At 41.5% G+C, this 26352-nt stretch overlaps 1 protein-coding gene across 2 annotated transcripts in view; it reads right to left on the bottom strand.

The window, feature by feature from the left end:
• Window positions 1-648: 648 nt before the first annotated feature.
• The window catches only part of RASGRP1 (RAS guanyl releasing protein 1), an 81015-nt gene continuing 55311 nt past the window's right edge, over window positions 649-26352 (bottom strand). The window contains exons 7-17 of one of the 2 annotated variants that reach the window (XM_027553494.1): window positions 25956-26129; window positions 24809-24925; window positions 20336-20611; window positions 18836-18916; window positions 15596-15700; window positions 14495-14604; window positions 13555-13699; window positions 12848-12884; window positions 11981-12133; window positions 10800-11185; window positions 649-3174 (exon numbers count right to left, since the gene is read on the bottom strand). In XM_027553494.1, coding sequence (XP_027409295.1) covers window positions 3040-3174; window positions 10800-11185; window positions 11981-12133; window positions 12848-12884; window positions 13555-13699; window positions 14495-14604; window positions 15596-15700; window positions 18836-18916; window positions 20336-20611; window positions 24809-24925; window positions 25956-26129 — 1719 coding nt within the window. In that variant the 3' untranslated portion in view covers window positions 649-3039. The remainder of the gene's footprint in view (window positions 3175-10799; window positions 11186-11980; window positions 12134-12847; window positions 12885-13554; window positions 13700-14494; window positions 14605-15595; window positions 15701-18835; window positions 18917-20335; window positions 20612-24808; window positions 24926-25955; window positions 26130-26352) is intronic. The other variant, XM_027553495.1, reaches the window with a different exon arrangement.

Consider the following 26352-nt stretch of genomic DNA (forward strand, 5'->3'; position numbering starts at 1 on the left):
TGATGGACAGGGAAGCCTGGCATGCTATAGTCCATGGGGTCACAAAGAGTTGGACACGACTGAGGGACTCAACTAAACTGATTGAATGCATTCCACTATGGAGTTGACTAGAATCCATCCCCCTATTCCCCTTCATTGGTCTAGTTAAACAAAAGTTGCCTGGGGATTAAGGAAAAATCATGGCTATCTTTAATTACTCTAAATGATCACTAATCATGAGCACAAATGAATTACTCTGGGTGATCTGTACACTAGATTGAATGATCCTTTACCAATTCCATCCACAGTTTCAAAGTTTATCTTTTCTTGCTAGTTTTCTTAGATAGAACTGTGGATTTAAAGATGAAAGCCATAGAGAAATGACAGCCTCAGACTTGTCTCCTTCAGTGTTAAGTGTTTATAGACAATATTTGGGGATCACTGTCATTATGGAATAAGATGGGAAATGATTGAATATTTCTATATGTTACCACTTCATGTTACATATATAGAAAAATGTATACTGAGTAATTAGTTGCTTTGCTTTTCCTTTCAGGACAACTGGTTTGGTTAATAGAATTAGGGAGTGGTCTCAGCTGTTGATAATAGTAAAAATTCAGATAAAGCATCTACATGTTTATGAACTAGAAGAAACACAGGACATCTTTGTCGTAGGGATTCTACTGTCTTTTATCATATAAATATTACACAAAGAAAACTTACATTAGGTATCAAAAAAAAAAAACACCTTTACAATCTGTACATGTTTTTTTCCTTGCAGTTCTTTTACATTATACATCTTTAAACAGAAATTCACAAGTGCCCAGTAAAACAGCAAATCAATTACCAAAGAAAAGAAGTGACACTGTTGTTAATGAAACAAGATTTGGCCTTGTTTTGACGGATAAATATATGCGCAAACTTACTTCAAGTTGATACAAGATAACACAGATTTGTACTGTAGGCTTGACAAAAAAATTTGTTCCAGATTATCTCTGTAGATTCCACTAATCCTATATTGCTCAGAGCAAATAATACTGATTTATACACTATACTTCTTTGGCCCTTGCTGGACTGTAAAGACCTGCGGTGAAACTACTGCTTCCTGTCCATTTCAGTAATAAATTCTGGAAGGCCTGAGAGCTTCTAGCCATGTTAATTAGACTAAGGAGATGGTGACCTTTTGAATTCCTCTAGATTACAAATTATTTACATACACTAACCTGGGCTCTGTATTTTGGATGGCATATATAAGAAGAATGAAAAAAATTCAATTGTGTTTTATAACTCCGCATAAAGAGATTGAGCTATACTGTCTTTGGTTTGTATCAGAGGAAATGAATAAGTCATTTTAAGGATGACTGTAAACTTATTTGTTCGATATAAGGTAAGTAGCAAAGTACTTCCTATACGATTATATACCAAGTTGTGGACCTAAACAGCCCTGCCAAGGGGGTTTCTGAGTTTGGATGTAGAAAAAGGTAAATTCGTGTGTACAGTGATTTTTTGAAACACTGAACACTAAGTGAAAGCTAGTCATTTGCTTTTTCACTAAAGCTCAGTACAAGGGGGTATGCAAATGGGAACTGGTCTTTCATGAAAGGAACTTCTTAAATGGTCTGAATCCTCCCAGGAAACTATACAGCATATATAGTTTGTTTCTGACTAAGACTTGGTGTTGCCAGTTTGGAACTTTTGGTTGTTGAGATTATATTCTTGGCAGTTGGTCAGCTTGTGTATGAATTTTAAGTCAGCTCGGCATTAGGCATCCAAGCATGGAAGGAAGAAAATGGCTGTGAAAGTTTTTTAGAGAAATAGTTTGACAGAGAAGTTTGTGAACAGTTGCCCAGATAATTAGTTGAGCCCATTTATCATTAACCTTCATTAATAGAAAACTCACAGGACTCTTGTGATTTTGCCAAACAATACAATTTACATTATAAGTAATTTCTTGTAACAAACTGAACTTTGTGAATTTGTACACATGACCAAAAGTCTAAATCACTTCCACATCTGACGGAGGAAACAGAATTCCAAGCCACATGCATGTCTGATGTTGTATATATAGAATATGTACATATGTACATGCTGTCAGCTATCATAGAAACCTCTCATCCAGTTAGCTTATTTGTAAATAGTATTAATAGTGAAGACAGTACCAGCACAAATTCAGTTCAAAAAAGTTACTTCAAAAAAAATGGCACATGTAAGTTAGACTTTTTTTAAAAAAAGCTATAAATTCTTAATTCTATCCATTGTAGATTATGTAAGGGACAAATATGTTTGTGTTATACTTATTTTAGCCAATTAGCCAGCCATGTATGAGGTGGTAATAGCCACGTTTCCAGGTGCTTAATTTGGCTATTTTATCATGACTGTGAGACTAAAATTGAGTTGACTTGTAATTGGATGATGTCATGTTTAATAGCTCCTTCCTGGCCCCCACCCCCAAATTTATGGCTACATCTCTAGAAGTTGTCTTCTGGGTAGATATCCTTCTTTGTGTAAGAATATAGTGAAGAAGGAGGGGGAAAGGCAAATTGATTAGATCTGAGGTAGTGAAGTGGGAACCAGATTCGTAAAGAATGCTGAAATACAGAGGAAGTGATTTTCCTTTTGGAATGTGGGTATTTTTCCATCATAAGCAAGTTTTGGATGGAACAATGCCTCAGAAAAAGCCAGGGAAGGAAACATTCATTTTCCAGGGATTTTAGGTCTAAGGAAGAAGCAGCTGGACAGGTCATGTAGAAGAAGCTACCTTGTCAGAAAACTATAGTCATGTTTTTACCATGCTTTTGATATTAGTCCCAAGGGGAGAAAAAGTTTGTGGAATGAATGGCAAATATTTTGCATTCTTCAGCTTTCCTCCCTTTGATTCAACTGACTAGAAGAGAAAACCTTACTGCACAGTAAGAATCTTTTAAGTAAAAAAGTAGCTCCTTTTCTTTAAAGTACCCTTTTTAAAGCCAGTCAGTCTAAGGTTCTCCGGGTCTTTGTGTTGAGGTTTAGGAAGTGAGATCTCTGATACACTCTACAGTTTGTGTTTCTTGAGTTTCTGGGCTAAGAACAGTCACCCTGCTCCATCTGAGCCAAGACATGATTGTTTCTTGCAAGTTGGAGGGTTTCTATCTTCTTCTGTGCATATTTCAGTTGGATCTTTAGAGCATTATTATCTGCTTTCAGGGTATTTATTTCCTAAAAGAAAAGGAGAATGAGGTATGTTAATAAAGCAGGAATAAATGGCAGATTAGTAACATCAGGAGTACTACACTTGACTGGCATCTTTTCACTGTAGCTGCGAAACTGTTTTCAAGGTAGTTATTTTGCCCTGAATAAAAACTAAGTTAAATACTTATCAAATGATCATGTGTATCAGTTAGTTTTGTTATATCACATCTTTGTTATATCAAAGATGTGAGTAGCTAGCAGGCAGAATAAACCATTCATGGGCAATAGATGGATAATAAGAAAATCTTTGAATATTGTGTAGCGACCTAAATGTGGCAGAAAAAGTCTTGGTCAGGTTTGAGGTATGAAAGCAATGACTTTGGAATATACTATGTGATATTACAGTTCACATGGGAGATTACATACATTATCCATATATTACATATTTTCTTCTCCAAATCATTGAAAACTAACAGACTTGATAAAGGTGAGAATTTTATCCTATCCCCTTAAACTGGGATTTAATTATCTAATTTGCAGTGATTTAGTTATAGAGTCAGCCATTGATTTCCAATGTTACAAATAGAAATTCAGTTTTTATATGGCTGAGTAATATTCCATTGTGCATATGGATTGATATATGTATATGCATTTACACACACATCTTTATCAATTCATCTGTTGATGGACACATAGTTTGCTTCCGTATCTTGACTGTTTAATACTGCAGACACTGGGGTGCATGTATCTTTTTGAGTTAGTGTTTTCATTTTCTTAGGATATATACCCAGGGGTGGAATTACTAATCAAATGGTAGTTCTTTTTTAGTCTTTTGAGAAATCGCCATAGTGTTTTCCATAGTGGCTATACCGATTTTCACTCCTACCAACTGTGTGCAAGGATTCCTGATTTCTGCACATCTTCACCAGCACTTGTTACCTTCTTGATCACAGTCATTCTAACAGGTATGAGATGATATCTCATTGTGGTTTTGATTTGCATTTCTCTGATTAGTGACATGGAACATCTTTTCATGTTCCTATCAGCCATTTGTATGTTTTGGGGAAAAAACCTATTTAGTTCTGGTTTTTAGATTTTGTTGTTGGTATTGAGTTGTATGAGTTATTTACATATTTTAAAGAACCCTTTATTGGATATATCATTTGCAAATACCTTCTCCCATTCAGTAGGTTACCTTTTCATTTTATTGATGGTTTCCTTACTGTGAAAAGCTTAGTTAATGTAGTCCCATTTGTTGATGTTTGCTTTTGGTGTCATGTCCAAAAATTCACTGCCAAAGACCAATGAAAAAGAGCTTCTTCCGTACTTTTTTTTCCCTAGCAGTTTCATAGTATCAGGCCTCATGTTTGTCTCTGATCCATTCTGAGTTAATTTTTATGAGAGGTGTAAGATGGGAGTCAAATTTCATTGCTCTGCATGTGCTGATCCAGTTTTCCCAACACCATTTGTGAAGAGACTATCCTTTTTGCCTTGGGTGTGCTCTGGGCTCTCTAGTATTAGTTCATTGCATACACGGGTTTAATTCTGGGCTGCTGTCGGTTCCACTGGTCTGTGTGTCTGTCTTTGTGCCAGTACCGTAGTGTGTTTTACTACGGTAGCTTTGTAGTATATAACTTGAAATGAGGAAGTGTGGTATCTCCAGCTTCTTTCATCAGGACTACTTAGGTTATTCATAGTCTTCTGTTGTTCCATACAAATGGTAGGACTTTTTTTCTATTTCTGTGAAGAATTCCATTGGTATTCTGATTCAATCTGTAGATTGCTTTGGGTAGTATGGGCATTTTAACAGTCCTTTAAAAAAATTATTGACTTTATTTACAATGTTTTGTTAGTTTCTGCTATAAGCAAAGTGATTCTTTTTCATATTCTTTTCCATTATGGTTTGTCACTGGATATTGAATATAATGCTCTGTGCTACACAGTAGGACCTTGTTGTTTATCTATTCTATATGTAATAGTTTACACCTGTTAATACCAAACTTCCATCCCATCCTTCCCCCACCCTCTCCCTTGGCAACCACAGGTCTGTTCTCTTACATTTGTAGGTCTTTTCTGTTTCATGGGTAAATTCATTTAGGTCATATTTTAGACGCCACTGCTGCTGCTAAGTCGCTTCAGTCGTGTCCGACTTTGTGTGACCCCATAGATGGCAGCCCACCAGGCTCCCCCGTCCCTGGGATTCTCCAGGCAAGAACACTGGAGTGGGTTGTCATTGCCTTCTCCAGTGCATAAAAGTGAAAGTGAAGTCGCTGTCGTGTCTGACTCTTCGCGACCCCATGGACTGCAGCCTACCAGGCTCCTCGGCCCATGGGATTTTCCAGGCAAGAGTACTGGAATGGGTTGCCATTGCCTTCTCCATTAGATGCCACATGGAAGTGAAATTTTTTTTTTGTTTTTCTGACTGACTTCACTTAGCTATGATAATCTCTAGGTCCATCTAAATAGCATTATTTCGTTCTTTTTTACACACACACATATACATACATATATATGCACACATACCACTGTATCTGTACCTCATCTTTATCCATTTATCTGTCAGTGGATACTTAGGTTGCTTCCATGTCTTGGCTATTATAAGTAGTGCTGCTGTAAGGTGGTACTTAATTGCAGTTTTGATTTTCATCATGAGAAACGCTGGGCTGTATGAAGCACAAGCTGGAATCAAGATTGCCGGGAGAAATATCAATAACCTCAGATATGCAGATGACACCACCCTTATAGCAGAAAGTGAAGAGGAACTAAAAAGCCTCTTGATGAAAGTGAAAGAGGAGAGTGGAAAAGTTGGCTTAAAGCTCAACATTCAGAAAACTTAGATCATGGCATCTGGTCCCATCACTTCATGGGAAATAGATGGGGGGAAACAGTGACAGACTTTATTTTTGGGGGGCTCCCAAATCACTGCAGATGGTGATTGCAGCCATGAAATTAAAAGACGCTTAATCCTTGGAAGGAAAGTTATGACCAACCTAGATAGCATATTCAAAAGCAGAGACATTACTTTGCCAACAACGGTCTGTCTAGTCAAGGCTATGGTTTTTCCAGTGGTCATGTATGGATGTGAGAGTTGGACTATGAAGAAAGCTGAGTGCCGAAGAATTGATGCTTCTGAACTGTGGTGTTGGAGAAGACTCTTGAGAGTCCCTTGGACTGCAAGGAGATCCAACCAGTCCATCCTAAAGGAGATCAGTCCTGAGTGTTCATTGGAAGGAATGATGCTAAAGCTGGAACTCCAGTAATTTGGCCACCTCATGTGAAGAGCTGACTCACTGAAAAAGACTCTGATGCTGGGAGGGATTGGGAGTAGGAGGAAAAGGGGATGACAGAGGATGAGATGGCTGGATGGCATCACCGAATCAATGGACGTGAGTCTGAGTGAACTCCGGGAGTTGATGATGGACAGGGAGCTGGAATTCATGGGGGTCGCAAAGAGTCGGACACGACTGAGCAACTGAACTGAATAATTGTCTCATGATGATGAGCATCTTTTCGTTTGCCTGTTGGGCATCTGTATGTCTTCCTTGAAAGAATTTAGGTCCTCTGCCAGACATTTCAGCAGTCTTAATTCTTCTATCCATGAACACAGCATGTCTTTCCATTTGTGTCTTAGGTTTCTTTCTGCAAAGTCTTGTAGTTTTCCTTGTATAAATCTTTCATTTCCTTGGTTAAATTTATTACTAAATATTTTGTTTCTGATGCTATTGGGAACAGGGAAGTTTTCTTTTTCAGATGTTTCATCCTTAGTGTGTAGAAACACAACTGATTTCTCTAAGCTGGTTTTGTATCCTGCAGTTTAACTGAAAATGTTAGCTGCGACAGTTTTTTTTTTGTTTGTTGATGTTTGATCTTTGGGGTTTTTCTATATATGGACTCATCATCTGCAAGTAGTGACACTCTTGCTGTTACTTTTCTGATTGGGATGCTTTTTATTTTCTTGTCTTGTCTAATTGCTTTAGGTAAGACTTTCAGTACTTGAATAAGTGGTGAGAGTGGGCATCTTCGTCTTGTTCTTAATCTTGGTGGAAAAGCTTTGGAATTTTCTCCACTGAGTATAATGTTAGCTGTCAGTTTGTTATATATGGCCCTTATTATGTTGAGGTATATTCCTTTTATTCAGTCTGAGCAGGGTTTTTATCATGAAATAATGTTGTATTCTGTCAAATGTTTTTTTGCATCTGTTGAGATGACCACATGATTTTTCTTTCATTTTACTAATGTGATATAGTACATTTATTGATTTGCATATGTTGAACTGTCTTTGCATCCTAAGAAATAAATCCCATTTTTCATAGTTTATAGTATCTTTTTGATCTTAAAAAAATCAGGTTGCTAATAACTTGTTGAGAATTTTTGCATGTATACTTGCCAGTAACATAGGTCTATAGTTTGTGTTTCTTAGTGTCCTTATCTGACTTTGGTATTAGGGTAAAACTACCCTGATGGTTTGAAAGTATTCTATTTTTTAGAAAGCTTTTAAGAAGGACCAGTGTTTGTTAATTCTTTGAGTGTTGGGTAGAATTTGCCAATGAAGCCATCTGATCCTGGGTTTTCTGTGTTGGAAGGATTTTGACTACTGAGTCAATGCCTTTGCTTGTTATTGGTCTGTTTAGATTTCCTATTTTTTCTGGGTTCAGTCTTGGTCATTTCTGGAAATTTATACATTTGTTCTAGGTTATCTAATATGTTGGCATATTCATAAGTTTCTCATGGTTCTATGGATTTGTATAGTAACAGCTGTAATGTTGCCTTTTGTTTTTTTAATTTTACATATTGAGGCTTCTCTCATTTTTTCTTAGTGTGAATAAAGGTTTGGCAGTTTCACCTTTGGTTAGTGGGCCTGAAGTTTTGGTTCATGATGGTGCAACTTTTTTTTTTTTAAGGCAACAGTCTTGGTTAAATGATTATTCACAGCTACCAATTTTGTTCACCTTTTTTTGTTTTTTTTCTGGTCTCTATTTTTCTTCCTGATAGCAGTGAATCAGCATGGAGTAGGCTAACCAACTCCCTTGGCTTCACAGCCCTCTCTGAGGTCCTATGTAGTACTTTCTGAAGGACAGGTGGGTAGAAATCTACTGGGTGTTCTGGTATAAGATGCACAGTCACTTTTGTTTATGAATGACCAATATGGTTAAACAAAAGGGGAGATTTACAAAGGAGTAACACACACTACCATGATGCCAACGTCCCTGGGTTTTAAGACTTTGAATCTCGTGTTCTTACCTTGCTTATACTGTACTGATTACCGCCCCCCCCCAAAATATGTGGGTGATTTGAGATACATGAGTTACTTCTCAACGTAAATTACCTAGATAGCTGTCTATTAGCTACTGTGTAGCACTGAGTACTTGCTATGTGCCAGGTAACTGTTGTTTAGTCACGTTCGACTCTCTTGCAACCCCATGGGACTTCAGCCTGCCAGATTCTTGCCTCGGAAAGCCCACAGACAGAGGAGTGGAGTGGATTGCAATTTCCTTCTCGAAGGGATCTTTCTGACCCCACAGATCAAACCTGCATCTCCTGCATTGGCAGGCAGATTTTCACTGAGCCACCAGGGAAGCCCCAGGTACTGTGTTACATGATGATAGAGGTGGGAATAGTATCAGACTGGCGATTTGAATCTAAGAGGCATTGTATTTTCTGCCGTCCTATGCTGGTTTAGAGGTGTAAACATACTTTTGGCAACCCACTCCAGTATTCTTGCCTAGAGAATCCTGTGGACAGAGGAGCCTGGTGGGCTGCTGTCCATAGGGTCACAGAGTCGGACACGACTGAAGTGACTTAGCAGCAGCAACAGCAGCATACTTACACTATTAGTATGTGCTGTACGTTATTTTAATATTACATATTATTTTAAATACTCTAAGACAAGGATAAAAATAGAGTTTACATGCTCTGGTATTACTGAGTGAGAATTAGTTCTGGACCTAACTCACTTTTCTGAAATCTTTCTACCACTCACTCTTTGCAGCAAGAAGTCGTTGTTGCCAACTACATTATTCCTTTTCATGGGCATGTAAAATGTCAGGATCTGAAGCAAGCTGTAGACAGCATGGACAATGTCTGGCTTTATGTACTTTACAGAGGACCAAACAGGTCACAGACTCTAACAGCAGCAGTAAGAAATAGTCTGGATAAGGAACCCAGGTGTTTGTCATCAAGACTGAGATTCTTTCTACACTATCAAGTTCACTTTTCAAAGTTTCTTTCATTGTTCTTAAAGGTTGATTCTGGCCAAGCCCACATTGTGCCACCATCTGTTTCTTAAAGCATGTCCTAAGTATTTCTGAGTGAGAGTACTTTTCATCTGGAAAATCTGTTATTTTATCAGGTGTGTGCTTCCTAATATTATGTTCTTTGTTCTAGGCACCAAACCGAGAGTTTTACAGGCCTCATCTAACTTGTTCCTTTGATTCAGTTCCTGGGGGTCTAGCAGGGAAGGCACAACACTTGAGGACCAGGCAGGGAGTCCTGAAACCCTATAGGGCAGTTTTACTATGTAGTGTGTAGAATTACGTAAGGAATTCTAGCCAGTTGTATGTTGGTTTTGTGTTTGTACTGATAGGCCTCCAAAAACACATTGCTGACCTTGATGTTCTGGGGGTAAAAAGCAGACAGGCCTTCTTCCCCTTTAATAAGGTGATTGATAATGTTGGAGCTAATGTGTCTTTGCTATCTCTAAAATAACTAAGTTACCTATCTTTGATAAGAAACTACCATCCCATGACAAGAGGTCTGTCTAACCAGCTCTCACTCTGAGCTTTGTACTCTACACAAAAAGAAGTACGTTAGTGATGACCCTACAGAATTATTTGGACAATGACCTGCTGCCTCCAGTTGTCCTAGCTCCTACTTTCCTTCCTTTCTTTTATAACCTTGTCTTTTCTCATGCCTCCATTACGTACATTATAATTAGGACATTATGAGCCTAATAGAGGAAAAAAAAAAAACTGGTACCACAACTGTTAGCAATTAATGGATTATATTGCCATATGTAATAATCAACTGTGCATTTACCAGCTACTGTTGATTTAGCTCTTCTAATGTATAAACATATAAATCAGTACATATTAAGTTTTAGAGGAAAGCTCCCTCATTTTACATTGAGGAGGAGGCTTTCTGTGCAGTGAGCTAAATAGTCTGTTTTGATAGCATGATGTTCATCTCCCTTGTTTTAAGAAGATGCCCAGGTAACCTTCATGAAGTACTCCCCCCAGTCCCCTCCCCAAACATAACTGAATAATGTAACAAAGACTTCTAGGGAGGGAATATTTAGGCAACTTGCCTTTAAGTCTAGAAAAAGGGTGTGGTGTCACCACAGTAAAGCTGGTCAGTAGAAACTGGTTTTTCTCAAGGAGCCTGCTGTGAAAAGAGCTTTGGACCTTGGTACCAGCACTTTGAGATTGTACCTTTATGGCAACAGGGAGCCCTGTCTGTCCTGTCCTAGATATGTAATGTGAACCAGGGCCCTCACTGGTTTCTTTGAGACAAAGCAGAATCCTTTTCTTACCTCTTTTCCTTTTCTTCCCCTTTATCTTTCTAATAATCAACCTGATTGGAATCTTCAGTTTACATGTTCTTCCCTGGTTAGCCCCACTTTCTCAGAGTCTGCAAAAAAAGAAAAAGGAAGGTACCTGTTCCAGCTCTTGGTATGTTGGAAGCCTGAGGTGACGGAGCTCCTCCTTTGATTTTATGAAGGATTCTTTGTTCTCCCACTTGACGAAAGCCCGCTTCCTGACCAAGACTGGGCTGGGGCACGGAGATGTAGGGCTGGGCAGTACATACAGAGTATCCTGGGCTGTCTTCCTTGGGGATGACAGCACAAAGTGACTGGAAGGGCCCTCACTGCCAGGCCAAGACAGTGCTTCAGTCTGGGTGGCCATGTGGGCGACAGTCCTCTTCAGCCGAACAGAAATCTTCTGTGAGGATACTCCCATGAGCATGATGGTCCGATCCTTACTCTCCTCACTGTGTTCCGCAGCCTCCCCGTTAGGGAATGTGAAAGGTCCTTCCTCAGGTGCTGTAGGAAGAAGACATGTTGGTACTTTAGCTTAGAAAAGCAGGCACTCGAAATTCACACATGAGTATCAAACGAGGCTTTTCTTATTGCTACAGGAGTCCACAGGCCCAAAGTAGACTTACTACTTTTAGGCAGCCAGGTTAGGGGGTGAGGCAGCTGAATTCAGAGGCCTTGCTGGGCAAGCTATGGCTGTTGGTGTCAGGCTTCATCCACCATGAGAAAAGGCCATCCTTAAAGGCTCTTTTCCTGTTGGTTGCTTTCTTTTGCTCCCCAAAAGGCAGAGTGCCTAAGATTCCATCCCAAGGTTTTTGTATGTCTAGGAATTTGCTCTAAATCACAGAAGGGGGTTTACTGGGCATCACTGTTACCTACTAACTGGTGGTCAGTTTTTTCATTACAAGCAGACCTTGCCTTATAGCACTTCTACATCAGTGTTCATTTGTTGCCCATAGTACACCCATGTTTAACCTACCCATTCTTCTTCCCGGAAGTTCTAGGAAAGCCTCACTACTGGACAAAGCTTGGGGACAGATGGTCTGCGGGTGCAGCCCCTTCCCAGGCTTCAGTCTGAGTCCCCAGACCTTCATGCTGTTCTCTGCCACCTTTCTCCTAAGAACGTCTGCATTGTGTGTGACAGAACTGTGGTGCCCACAGGTGACAAGGAACTCTTAATAACACAAGGTGCATAATATAGTTTCCATTATGAGTAGGAAGGACAGAGGTAATCTTTGCTTCCCCAAAACTATATTCTTCTGACTTCATTTTCCAGGATGAATGTTCCCAGTGCCTGCTTACCATGGAGCAGATCTTTGGCTCCCAAGGAGCAAAGGTTGGACGTTGGCCCCACAGAGGTGCTGATCTCTGTGGGAGCTGTTGAGTTCTTGGCTCGCTTCTTGCATTCGAACACAACCAGGTCTTTGCATTGTTTGTGGCAGTTCATCCCACAGTCTGTGGACAAGACACCCTGGTTAGGAAGTCCTTCACTTTCTCCTCCAGCGTCTCAAAGCCACACCCGTGCACTGTTCTTGTCACATATGCCTTTCCTAAGTTCTGGAGCTAGGGCATCTAACATTTCTAATGAACTTAGCATTCTTCTTACTGGGTCAACCCTGGATCTCAGTCTTGTCACAGCCCTTATCATGAGTTTGAGAATCAGAAGTGGCATCCTGTTATCTTGGGCAGAAGAAGGGGTGTCTTTTTTGGTCATCCTGCACATACTGCCCACTCTAATGAGACCTCTAGAGGCTCCCAGCTGTTAGGTCTTAATCTTTCTTCCTTTCAGTTAAATGTCTTTGCTCCTTTACTCTTGAACTTTTCTAGTCACAAGGACAACTATGGTAAAAGGAAAGCTGACAAGGGCCTTTGGTAATCACTTATCTTCTGTTTCAAAAGTGATTCTGTGCCTGTCTTTGGGGACCCATGACCACATGAGAACATAATCTAGCAGTCACCCCAATTTCCAGGGCAACCCAGGCAAAGAGAGGATCTTGTAACAGAGGCTGCATAACTTGTCACCTAGGGATTCCTCTCTTTGTGGTGGCAGTCACTCTCAGGGGTGCTCTAGGGAAGCCAGTTAGGGGAGGAGGCTATGAGTCAAACATGCCTTACAGGAGAGCCCCTAGGACCAGGGAAGACAACACGCTGGACAAAGCTGAGCCTTACCTTTACACCGATACCCTTGTTTGATCACTCCCCAGAGCTGTGAGACAAAGAGGAGATGGTTAGAATGTGCTGCATGTCCATGATCTTACCTGGTATGAACCTAGACACTGAGATCCATTCTTTTATTTTTCTGCATTCTTCTCTGCCTCAGGTGGGAGGGAAACCTCATTTATCTCTCATGTGTCTTTATCCCTCCTGGTCTTAAACTGAAAACAGGAAAAGTTTGTGCCAATCAGAGTTAAGTGTTCAAAAAGCTTATACTACAGTGGATTTATGACTCAACGTCTACAGTGGATAGATCACAGGACAAATAGGATTCTTGAGACTCCAAACGAAAGGGCAAGAATATAGAATCCTGGGGTCAGGGATGGGGCAGCTATCCAGGTGACTTCTTTTGAAGGGGGAAGGATGTCTCATATTTCTATTTTCTAACATCTAAAAAAGTATAGCCTCAATTCAACATTTCCTCACCATTTTATTTGAGGCCGCACCTACCAGAGGGAAAAATAAGTCAGGAAGAAATGGGAAAAGATGAGTGAAAAGTAAAACCCACGCATTTAAGGACAGGGTTACCACAGGTGTTTCCTTAGACTCTAGGCTGGGACAATTTGATAAAATGTATGTGAGGGCTGTGCCTGGTTAATCTCTTAAACTATCTCATACTCCTCCCCAAGTTCAACCCTGAAGCACTCTTAAGAACAACTCACAAATCCAGCACAGTTGTCACAGAAAGTAGGCTTCAGGTAGGTGGTCTCTTGGAAGTTGTGAGGAAAACCGAGGCCCAACTTGGAGTAGATGGAGCTGGCCCTCATGAAGTAGGCCGTGATCTCGTCTCTGCTGATGAGGCCTTCCCTGCCAGCAAATGAGAGATGAGGTGTGAGTGGAGTTGGGTCACAAGACTCCTTCTAGCCTTAGAAACTCACTGTCTTTGTATCCTTGAGGGGTAGAGGGGTAGTACAGTATGTATTACCTGACAGTTACTTCCAACAGCCCTCCTCTTAATAAGGATGAGTAGGTTGCATGTAATAATTAGGTAAGATGACACTACTTATCTCTGCAGTTACTCTTTGGCTAAACCAAAGAGTAGGTTTGGTTCTCCTAACTAATTTAACCACTATCCATTAAGACTTCAAAAAGAAGTGATGGAAATGTGGGTATAGGGAGACAAATACCTTATGCTGTAGCTTCTGGCTTTAGACAGTATATCTACATAGCTGGAACCCACCAATCAAACTTTTGGTTTCACACAGAGAACCACCAACATAGAACTTATGTAATCTTGAGAAAAGTAAATATGCAAAATATTAATAAATATTAGTTTCTCATGATCTGTAAGGAAAGCAAGAAGAGATTTAAACTTTTTCTTAACTTTTTTTTTTTTTTGAGTTGGCTGTTCCTAAACCGGCAGTTACGGAATCCTCAACTCAGGCATTTCAAAAAAGCATGCATTTTCTCCTGGTCCATTGTGGTCCAAACTGAAGCCAGACAGGCATTTGCTTCATGATGGCTCTCTTAGATCCAAAATTCATTCAGTGACCACAGTAGCATATGTAAACATATGAGTTTACAGATTCTTCCAGCAGAACCTCCATGAGGCATTCTCATCACCAGACTCATAACCACATATTCCCATGCACCAACTCTCACCTGTCTTTATCCATCACACAGAAGGAAAATGGAAAACTTGCAGCAATCTTTTCAAATTCTTCCTGGGAAATGTATCCATCCTGGTCATGATCATAGTTCTTGAAGACAGACTGTGAAAAAAGGTATTTCTTTGGTGATTACCAAGGGAGAAATCACGCATACCCAAATGACCAAGGGGCTGGAACACCTGTAAAAAGCCTCTCCTCAGTCCTAAGTGACAGGAACAAGGAAACCTGCTCCTTAAGATGCCGCAGAGACTCGGCGGGTCACATCCCAGTCTCTGCAGTCACCAGCATCTGGAGGGTGGCTGCTGCTGCTGCTAAGTCGCTTCAGTCGTGTCCGACTCTGTGCGACCCTACAGATGGCAGCCCACCAGGCTCCCCGGTCCCTGGGATTCTCCAGGCAAGAACACTGGAGTGGGGTGCCATTTCCTCCTCCAATGCATGAAAGTGAAAAGTGAAAGTGAAGTTGCTCAGTCAAGGGTAGCTAGGCGCTTTCAGTTCCATTAGCATGTCAATAGGCCGCTCCCCACCCCCAGCTCACTGTGCCCATAGTGCCCCTCACTGAGGGACGTCCCCTCCCTCCACTCTGCCCTTCCTCCACTCCACAGCTCAGGCTGCAGTGTAGCTTCTACTAGGAGCCTAGTCCAAAGTGCTCCCGTCATTTGCTGGCTTGTACTTTTGTTACACTGGAAATAGTCCACAGGATAAATACAGAAATATGAAGGCATGTAGCACAGTGAATTGAATCAAGTAGTGCCAAACTTTTTAGATTCTCCTTATCACCTTTAACTTAAAGCTTTTCTAACCCCTCTCTGCCTGCAAATCAACTCACAGCCTTTAAGTGTATGCTGTCTTGCTAGGCTTTTAAGAGGTACACTTCCGTCCATGAGGCCCAAGTGTGTTGGCAAAATGTAACTTCTGAACTGTTTGCAGCCACAATGTGAGAAGTGGTTCCCCGTGCTCAGGAAGGAAAGTTCCAAATTTCTTACCCTTTCTGTTTCTACTGCTGTACTCCCCTAGCCAACCCCCTTTCCCCCGCCCCGAACTAAACCAGGCAGTACCTTGCTTTTTGCCTGCATGGAAACACAGCTGTACTTACATCCACCATCCTCTGGACGTGTTTGCTTATGGTCTTTGGATCAGGCTTGGGAGATACTCCAGAGGCCCAGTCCACTACTACTGGTGGCTTTGAAGGTGTTAGTGGCTAAAATGAAATATTTAGAGAAATCCCAATAACTATAATGCAGTCTTATAACCTACAGCTCTTTGTTTTCCCATTACCTGGTAGTTGCATCTATGGATAACCGTCAACTACACAGTGGCAGGGAGCAGAGGGCCCACATGTAATCGTAATCTAGAACAGTTCTCTCTCCATTAAACTTTTTGTTGAAGCTACTGACAGAGTAAAGCAGTAGTTCATTTAGATTTCCTCCCTGTAAAGCAACTAGAGAAAGAATAAAAAAATAAAATTGATAAACCTCTAACCTTTAGCCAGACTCATCAAGGAAAAAAGAAGAGAGGGCTCAAATCAATAAAGTTAGAAATGGAAAAGGAGAAGTTACAGCTAACACCATAGAAATACAAAGGATGATAAGAGACTACTACTACAAACAACTATATGTCAATTAAACTACCTAAAAGAAATAGACAAATTCTTCGATACAATCTTCCAAGACTGAACTAGGAAGAAATAGGAAATATGAGCAGACCAATCACAAGTAGTAAAATTGAAATGGTGATGTAAAAAACTTCCAACAGACAAAAGTCCAGGACCAGATGTCTTCACAGGTGAATTCTATCAAACATTTAGAAAAGAGGTAACACCTATCCTTCTGAGGCTCTTCCCAAAAAATTGTAGAGAAAGGTAGACTCCCAAGCTCAATATATGAGGCCACCATCGCCCTGATACCAAAACCAAACAGAGATACCACACACACACATAAATATTACAGGTTCATATCAAATACAGAAGCAAAAATCCTAGATGAAATACTGAGTTGGCCAAAAAGTTCATTTCCTTAACATTTTACGGAAAAATACAAACTTTTTGGCCAACCCAATACTAGCAAACCAGATCCAACAATGTATTAAAAAGGATCATACAGCATGATCAAGTAGGATTTATAGCAGCAACACAAAGATTCTTAAGTATCCACAAATCACTCAATGTGATACATCACATTAACAAACTGAAGAATAAAAACCATATGATCATCTCAATAGATGCAGAAAAGGCTTTCAATAAAATTCAACACCCATTTCTCATAGTGGGCGTAGAGACTTACCTCAACATAATAAAGGTTATATATGACAAATGCACAGCTAACATCGTTTTCACTCATAGGTGAAAAGCTGAAAGCATTCCCTCTAAGATCAGGAACAAGACAAGGATGTTCACTGTCACCATATTTATTCAACACAGTTATGGAAGTCCTTGCCATGGCAATCAGAGAAGAAAAAGAGAAAAAATCCAAATTGGAAAATCAGTAAAACTATCACTGTAGAGGACATAATACTATACATAGAACATCCTAAAGATTCTACCAGAAAACTAGAGGTTGTCAATGAATTTGGTAAAGTTTCAGACTACAAAAATCTCTTGCATTCCTATACACTAATAATGAAATATCAGAAAGAGAAATTAGGGAAACAATACCATTTACCATTGCATCAAAAAGAGTAAAATACCTAAGCATAGAGCCTACCTAAGGAGACAAAAGACCTGTATGCCAAAAACTAAGGTGCTGATGAAAGAAACTGAAGATGACACAAACAGATGGGAAGATATGCCATATTCTTAGATTGGAAGAATCAGTATTCTTCCAAGGACTACCCAAGGCAACCTACAGATTCAACACAATCCCTACCAAGTTACCCATGGCATTTTTCACAGAACTAGAACAAACAGCTTTAAAATTTGTATGAAAATACAAAAGATCCCAAATAGCCAAAGCAATCCTGAGAAAGAAAACCAACTGCAGGAATTGGACTCCTTGACTTTAGGCTATACCACAAAGCGACAGTAATCAAAACAGTATGGTACTGGTGCACAAACAGAACTATAGATCAGTGAGACAGAACAGAAAGCCCAGGAATAAACCCACACAAAGGAGGCAAGAATATACAATGGAGAAGAGTCTTTTCAGTATGTAGTGCTGGGAAAACTGGATAGCTACATGTAAGAGAATGAAATTAGAACATTCTCTAACACCATACACAAAAATAAACTCAAAATGGATCAAAAACCTACATGTAAGTCCAGATTCTATAGAACTAGAGGGAAAACATAGGCAGAATATTAACATAAGTCACAGCAATATCTTTTTTTGATCCACCTCCAACAGTAATGAAAATAAAAACAAATGAGACCTAATTAAACTTAAAAACTTCACAGCAAGGAAACCACAAAACAACCAAAGACAACTGAGAAAATGGAGAAAATATTTGCAAAAAAAGTGACAAGGGATTAATCTCCAAATATACAAACAACTCATGCAGCTCTCCTTAAAACCAAACCCTATATATATTATAAAAAAGGCAGAAGATCTAAATAGATAGTTCTCCAAAGAAGACACAGAGACAGCCAAAAAGCACATGAAAAGATATTCAACATCACTTATCAGAGAAGTTCGAATCAAAAGTACTTTGAGGTATCACCTCACACTGGTCAGAATGGCCATCTTCAAAAAGTCTACCAATGATAAATGCTGAAGAAGGTGGGGAGAAAAGGATGCCCTCCTACACTGCTGGTGGGAATGTAAATTGGTACAGACATTATAGACAATAGTACAGATATTCCTTAAAAAACTATAAAGAGAACTACTGTATGATCCAGCCATCCCACTCCTGGGCATATATCTGGAGAAAATCGTACTTTGAAATGATTTATGCACCCCAGTGTTGATTGCAGCACTATTTACAATAGCCAAGACATGGAGGCAACCTAAATATCCACGAACAGATGAATGGATGCAGAGAAACAACTGATGTGAAGATGCTTTATAATCAACAGGAGGGCAAGGTCACTCCAGCCCACCATATCCCCTCTCTAACTAGTAAACCACTGACTGATTGTCCCACTTCTGACACTCATGGCATGTTGTTATTTACTGTTCACATAGGAGTCTTATCCCCTTGAGTACTGTGCAGGCTCTCTATGGTCAGGAACTATTCCTCATATGTACTCAGGTCTTCCTTATTCCTAGCACAATGTTAGTCACATAATAGAAACATAATATGCTTCTTAAATTGAACTAAAGTCTATTACAAGATCAATGACCTTGATGAGCAACTTGTAAAGCACCTCTTAAATATGGGAGGCTTAGTATGAAAAACTCACTGGGGCTTTGTGATTCCTGGGTTCCCGGGCATAGGAAAGTTCGTAGATTTCATCTTCAGTGTAGTAGAGATCTAGGGATAACTGCCAAGCAAAGTAGAACAGAGTTAATTGCTAGGATGCTGTTTGCCAGTGTTTCTTTCCTGGTGTTCCCTCTTCCAGGCTGTAAGTTACTTGTTAAAAATTCACGAAGTTTTGGGGATATAACATCTACTACTGGAGTAGGGCAAGCATTAGTTCTTCAGAATGTTTCTAAATTTGGAGAAGATCCTTTTGAACTACAGTTAAATAGCTAAGCTTCTATGTAGAACCTAGACCAAAGGCCCTATCTGGTCAGACAGTCCACACCTCAGGTGTTCTCTCCCAAAGCAGACTGAAAGGACAGTTCATGGCCAGATACTACTGAAATTTGATTCCAGCAACAGAATTCCATTTAGGTGACAATTATCAAATGATATTAAGAGTTTATGTATTTTAGAACTTTAAAATTTTAGAGGACAGCAGTCTTAGAAATAATCTTGTTCTTAACCTAATTCTATGGAAGGACTTCAGGGGTTTAAGAACTCAAAAACATGCATATTTTTTTGAGTGCGGTTTATGTATGTTTTGGGTATAAGAATGTTTGCTGCTTTCCTCACAAAATTTGTAATCCAAGAAAATTAAGTTTCGGTGCCTCTTTTCTCAGATGTTACTGTCTTAAGGATGAGACCAGCCACAGTCACCTGGCCAATTAGTACAAAGGCTGGGATTAGATACCAGCTAAATGCAAAGCCTGAGGAACTATCAGAATAGTCCCCTGAGGTACGAAGAGGCTACAGTGATTATTCCATGCTGCAAAAAGAAAAAGCGCAGATTAAAAATTGTACAATTTTAGTACTGAAAGAGAAGTGAGAAGTCATCACAGAGATGAACCCCTCTGATTTTACAGAGAAGGAAACAGAGTTCTGTGCCCACAGTCACACAGCTGGTGAACTACAAAACCACAGTCTGGAAGGGAGTTCATTTGCTCTCATGCTGCACCCAAAGGGCACATCCTCGTCTCCCACACCACGACAAGTGCTCACCTGCCCTGGGCTTGAATGTCTCTGGAATCTAAGCCAGTGGTGGCAGGACCCAAATAATGAACCTGTTTTTGTTTTTTTTTAACTCACTGCCATGTCCCCCCAACCCCCACCGTTTTGTTTTTTTTTTAATGAAAACCCACTGTCTCCATCTCTTACCAAGTCTCGTATCATGATTTGCTATCAGCTCCTCCCAGACAGCTTAGGACTGGCTTTTCGAGAAGTTCAAGGTGCACAGCCCTGGAGTCCCACCACCTGGGTCTAAGACCAGGCTCTGCCACTTAATAACGTGCAGCCTCTGCCAAGTGACGTATTTTTGCCTCAGAATCCCCATCCGTAAAATGGACATAATGATAGTATCTACTTCACAGAGTTTTGTGAGGCTTCACTGAGCTGATATTTGATAAGGAAGTGCTAGTAATTTGTCTTCACGGAGCCTCACCGTCAGCAGGTGCACCAGGTCCTTATTGGCCTCCAGGGGCGGGGGCACCTCCTGTAGCTGGACTAACTCATTGATGTGGTTGTACAGGGCCAGCAGCTTATGGACGTTCACCTTCCCCTCCTCCAGGTAGTCAGGCATGGCTTCGTACAGGGAGATGAGGTCCTTGAGGTGCACCCCCAGGATGGGGATCTTGAAGTCGGTGCACTCCCCATAAGCACGCCGGTAGTTGTCGTAGTTTCTACAGGAGGACAGCAGCTCAGTCATCTCACCTAGAACCTACGGAACAGAAGAGGAGAGCTGGTCACAGGCACCCTCCAGGCGGGCTCTGCTGTCTGCAGCAGCCTCCTGTTTACTCTTAGCCCCTACCGTGATCGCACCTGGTGCCTGACGAGTCAGGCGTGGGGCGATCCATCTCAAGGTGCAGCTTCTGACTCTCCACTGACAGCTCCAACTTAACGTCACATGTCACAGAGCAGACTTACCAAGCGCAAGGTGTACTCTATTTCACAGCTGGAAAATTCTAAGTAAGGTTTTAATATTTTTATGTTAAAGTTGTTCTTTTAAAAAATAAGTGATACAAGCACATGATAAATTTTTTTTAAAGGTACAAGATTATACAGCACATGGCAAGTGTGCCTCTGAACTGTGTCCGCAGTGCCCTTCCCTTGTGTCTTCCAGAGACAAAGTGAAGTGTGCTGCCCACAGCTGGCGTAGGGAAGGGTGTGTTTCCAGTGTGGCACTTCAGTCCTCTGTCGAGTGTTCATATTTCTTATGCTGGGCTCTGTGGGCCTTCACTCAGCGAGTCTCAGGATGGGCCTATGTCTAGGAAGCAGGTGACAGTCCACTCACAGACTGAAACCCTGGACAGAGAGACTGAACAGGATAGACCGATTCCTGGCATAGGACCGGACAGGGATGAGGCGGAGGCCTGGGGACTCTGCATTAGAGGCTGTGCTCTGCTATGGCCTAAGGGTGCTAGGCAAGGGTGCAGCCACATCTCCTGCTCCTTCCAGTACACCTGCTTCAAGTCAGCATGTGGTTCACAGAACCCCATCCCCATGTGTGGTGACCAGCTTTCTCAGAAACAAAGACAGGAAGAAGAGACTCCCTGCCAATCATGTCACAACACAAAACAACAATTTTAAACGCTGTGCCGGAAATTTGTAATTCATAAAATTGTGGCCTGGGAAGCACCATTTCTCCCTGATAAAGTTACTTGAGATCTGAGAGTCAGCCTCCCACAGTCACAAGGCTGCAAGAGAGCACAGTTCAATTCAGTTCAGTCGCTCAGTCGTGTCCGACTCTTTGCGACCCCATGAATCCCAGCACGCCGGGCCTCCCTGTCCATCACCAACTCCTGGAGTTCACTCAGACTCACGTCCGCCGAGTCAGTGATGCCATCCAGCCATCTCATCTTCTGTTGTCCCCTTCTCCTCCTGCCCCCAATCCCTCCCAGCATCAGAGTCTTTTCCAGTGAGTCAGCTCTTCGCATGAGGTGGCCAAAGTACTGGAGTTTCAGCTTTAGCATCATTCCTTCCAAAGTATTCCCAGGGCTGATCTCCTTCAGAATGGACTGGTTGGATCTCCTTGCAGTCCAAGGGACTCTCAAGAGTCTTCTCCAACACCACAGTTCAAAAGCATCAATTCTTTGGCACTCAGCCATCTTCACAGTCCAACTCTCACATCCATACATGACCACAGGAAAACCCATAACCTTGACTAGACAGACCTTTGTTGGCAAAGTAATATCTCTGCTTTTCAATATGCTATCTAGGTTGGTCATAACTTTCCTTCCAAGGAGTAAGCATCTTTTAATTTCATGGCTGAAATCACCATCTGCAGTGATTTTGGAGCCCCAAAAAATAAAGTCTGACACTGTTTCCACTGTTTCTCCATCTATTTCCCATGAAGTGATGGGACCAGATGCCATGATCTAGGTTTTCTGAATGTTGAGCTTTAAGCCAACTTTTTCACTCTACACTTTCACTTTCATCAAGAGGCTTTTGAGTTCCTCTTCACTTTCTGCCATAAGGGTGGTATCATCTGCATATCTGAGGTTATTGATATTTCTCCCAGCAATTGATTCCAGCTTGTGCTTCTTCCAGTCCAGTGTTTCTCATGATGTACTCTGCATATAAGTTAAATAAGCAGGGTGGCAATATAGAGCCTTGACGTACTCCTTTTCCTATTTGGAACCAGTCTATTGTTCCATGTCCAGTTCTAACTGTTACTTCCTGACCTGCATACCAATTTCTCAAGAGGCAGATCAGGTGGTCTGGGATTCCCATCTCTTTCAGAATTTCCCACAGTTTATTGTGATCCACAATCAAAGGCTTTGGCATAGTCAATAAAGCAGAAATAGATGTTTTTCTGGAACTCTCTTGCTTTTTCCATGATCCAGCGGATGTTGGCAATTTGATCTCTGGTTCCTCTGCCTTTTCTAAAACCAGCTTGAACATCTGGAAGTTCATGGTTCACGTATTGCTGAAGCCTGGCTTGGAGAATTTTGAGCATTACTTTACTAGCATGTGAGATGAATGCAATTGTGCGGTAGTTTGAGCATTCTTTGGCATTGCCTTTCTTTGGGATTGGAATGAAAACTGACCTTTTCCAGTCCTGTGGCCACTGCTGAGTTTTCCAAATTAGCTGGCATATTGAATGTAGAACTTTCACAGCATCATCTTTCAGGATTTGAAATAGCTCAACTGGAATTCCATCACCTCCACTAGCTTTGTTCGTAGTGATGCTTTCTAAGGCCCACTTGACTTCACATTCCAGGATGTCTGGCTCTAGGTCAGTGATCACACCATCATGATTATCTGGGTTGTGAAGATCTTTTTTTCTGTGTATTCCTGCCACCTCTTCTTAATATCTTCTGCTTCTGTTAGGTCCATACCATTTCTGTCCTTTATCAAGCCCACCTTTGCATGAAATGTTCCCTTGGTATCTCTAATTTTCTTGAAAAGATCTCTAGTCTTTCCCATTCTGTTGTTTTCCTCTATTTCTTTGCATTGATTGCTGAGGAAGGCTTATCTCTTCTTGCTATTCTTTGGAACTCTGCATTCAGATGCTTATATCTTTCCTTTTCTCCTTTGCTTTTCACCTCTCTTTTTTCACAGCTATTTGTAAGGTCTCCCCAGACAGCCATTTTGCTTTTTTGCATTTCTTTTCCATGGGGATGGTCTCGATCCCTGTCTCCTGTACAATGTCACAAACCTCATTCCATAGTTCATCAGGCACTCAAGAGAGCACACACCTGAGCAAATAGGGCTGGGGAATGTGGAGTCGGGGAAAGGCTCACAAGATGAGAGATGAGCAGCAGAGACGCTAGAGAACTTTCTGTTCCCCACAGAAAGTGAAATAAACCACTGGGGGACACTAGCTTTAACCCTGGTCTTAGGAATTCACTCTGCAGACCACCCCGAAGGTCCAGCAGCTTTGCAGAGGAGCAAGCTTGTCAATATGACATGAAGGCACATTCGTGTCTGTGATTCTCTCCCTGGGTCACCTCTGATTTGGAACAGTATGTGCCTCTTCAGTTGTTCTGCCTGGTGTCAGCCAGCATAATCCAAAAATTAGAAGGTTATCAGACCACTGGAAGGTAGGGGTGGGGCAGCACCCTCCAACCCCAGTGTTGTGAGAGCAGGGATGGCTAATAAGAGACTTCCTGAAAGGGTGAACATCTGGGAAAAGCAGATGGGACACTGAGGCTAAGGTATCTCTTCCCTAAGAAGAGAGTCTCCTTCTGTGTCAGCTTGGAGGTGGGGGCTGGGGTTTGAGTTCAGTAAGAAAGGCCAGGTGAGATGAAATACTCAGAGCAGTCATCATCAAACCTATATTATACATAGCTGCATTTATATCTGCACTATATCATAATAGTTTATATGTATAATAATAGTCCTGTATCATAAAGGATTAAAGTCTCTGTAAAATCTAATGTAGGAAAGTACATAGGACACTTAATAAATACCAATAAAATACCACCTATTACAAAATCGTACCTGAAAAGCTTATTTCCAACTATCTGGGAAAATTCAACTTTCCAGAATGGCACTCTCCAAGGTTTGTGGCTAGTTAGATTTCTAACGTGTCACTATATAACCTCACTTGACATGCAAACTGAACTACGGTCACTGAGCCACCACTGTTCCTTGCTCAGCAAGGGAGTCAGTACTAAAGATGGTGGCTCTGGACACTCAGTGGCCAATGAGCATGGAAAAGAGGCACATGTTCCAAATCACCAGCGGGAATGAGGGCAGTAACGCTGTGGCCAGACTGACTCAGTCACCCGCAAATCTGTGATGTCCCCACCCTGTGGGTTTACTTAAGGGGTTCTCTCCTGGGTATTCTGCCTTGTTAAAAAAGGGATGGCGTGGCTTGGAAATGCTCTCTGGGTTGCCCCTCAAGGAGGAAATGCTGACACTGGTCCTAGGAATGCTGCTGAAGGGCCCTAGAGGAGACAGGAGCACTGACCTTATTGATTTCATGCGGGACATGTGAACTTGTCTCCTTGAGCCTGGAAATAGAGCTGTGACATAACCCTCCGATCACGGCCATCAACGTATTGAAGTTCTGCAGCTGATGGAGCTTCTGTGACACAGAAAACAGATGTTAGCAGAGTCACTGTACATGTCAGTTATGTGGGAGCTTGAGGCTGTCTCTTGTCTCTGTGCTGTGAGTATTCCTAATTCTGGCCAAAGGCTAGTGATCAGGTATTGCAGTTTTCCAAACATTTCTTTTCTCAGGCTTAGTTCTAGACCAGCAGATCCCAAATCTAGCAAAGCATCCCATCTTCTTCCTTTCATTTCAGCTGGTCTGCAGACAACTCTCTACATCAGTCTTTTCTAAGAAACACCCAAAGTACTTGTTTAACACAAAGATTCTGGACCCAAGTCCTGATGTTTAGATTCCCTGGAGCTGAGGCTGAGCTTTAGGGATCTGTGATTTTAACATAGCTCTAGTTAATATCAGACCAAGTGGTCCATGTACCACACTTTAAGAAACACTGGTTTAGAACATTAAAGCTAGAAAAATATATTATTCGGTGTAATCTTTTATATACTTTACCCCAAAGTAACCAGACTGTTTTATTTTTGAGGGCAACACCATGGCTTAAACAGGACTGTAACTAACTGGGATAGAGTGCTAGAATCTCTGTGAAATTTCAGATATGTGTTCATAGTATCTGCTTTTTTCTTATCACATGCTTAAAACATACTCCTCAAACACTAAACCCAGCCATTCAACATAACTTGGGCTCACAGACCTAAATCAAGCTGGCCCAGCTGTACTGAAATCTGAATTACCCTTTCCTTTGCTAAGTGGACCACATTAGGTAAAACAAAGCTGGCTGGTAAGCACCTTCTGAAACGTGTTAAAGATTTAAACAGAACTAAAGATGTACCCTGACTCTGAAGACGGACTACATGGCCCTCTCCATACTGATCTCATGTGGGATGTAGAAAAGTCATCATATCGAGATCTGAGGACAGGTGAAGGTGCACAAACCCCACCAGGAGATTCATGAGGGGAAAGCAGCTCTCAGGGACAGACTAGGCTGAGGGGAGAGGGAGTAATTTACCCGGTAGCCCAGGCCTCAAGTCTTCATCCAGTCACTCACCTGAGCCACCTGGATGAACTTGATGAAGACTTCAGCTCGGAGCTGGGGGGTGGGGCGGCTGAGAACCATCAGCTGCACCCACTGGGAGATGCCGTTGCACAGAGCAATGGACCGCTCCATGGTGGGGTTCTCCTTCACGCAGCTGTTCACAAGGTAATTCTGATAATCAGAGAACTGGGGAAAAAGAAACTCATCACGACTGCGCTCCTGCACTCCTGGAGACCCGAGGGGCATGCTGCCTCTGCTAAGCTGATGGCCAGCATCTGCTAAGGGACAGAGGAGCTCCTGGGCCTCCTCTCCTTTCCTGCCAGCAAGGACAGCAGGAAGGACATCTTTCTTATTCCACGCACAGCATGCCCCTCTACATCAGAAGTCATTAGGCATAAATGGATGTGTA

Source organism: Bos indicus x Bos taurus, chromosome 10 (assembly GCF_003369695.1).
Source record: "Bos indicus x Bos taurus breed Angus x Brahman F1 hybrid chromosome 10, Bos_hybrid_MaternalHap_v2.0, whole genome shotgun sequence".
NCBI classification, from domain to species: domain Eukaryota; kingdom Metazoa; phylum Chordata; class Mammalia; order Artiodactyla; family Bovidae; genus Bos; species Bos indicus x Bos taurus.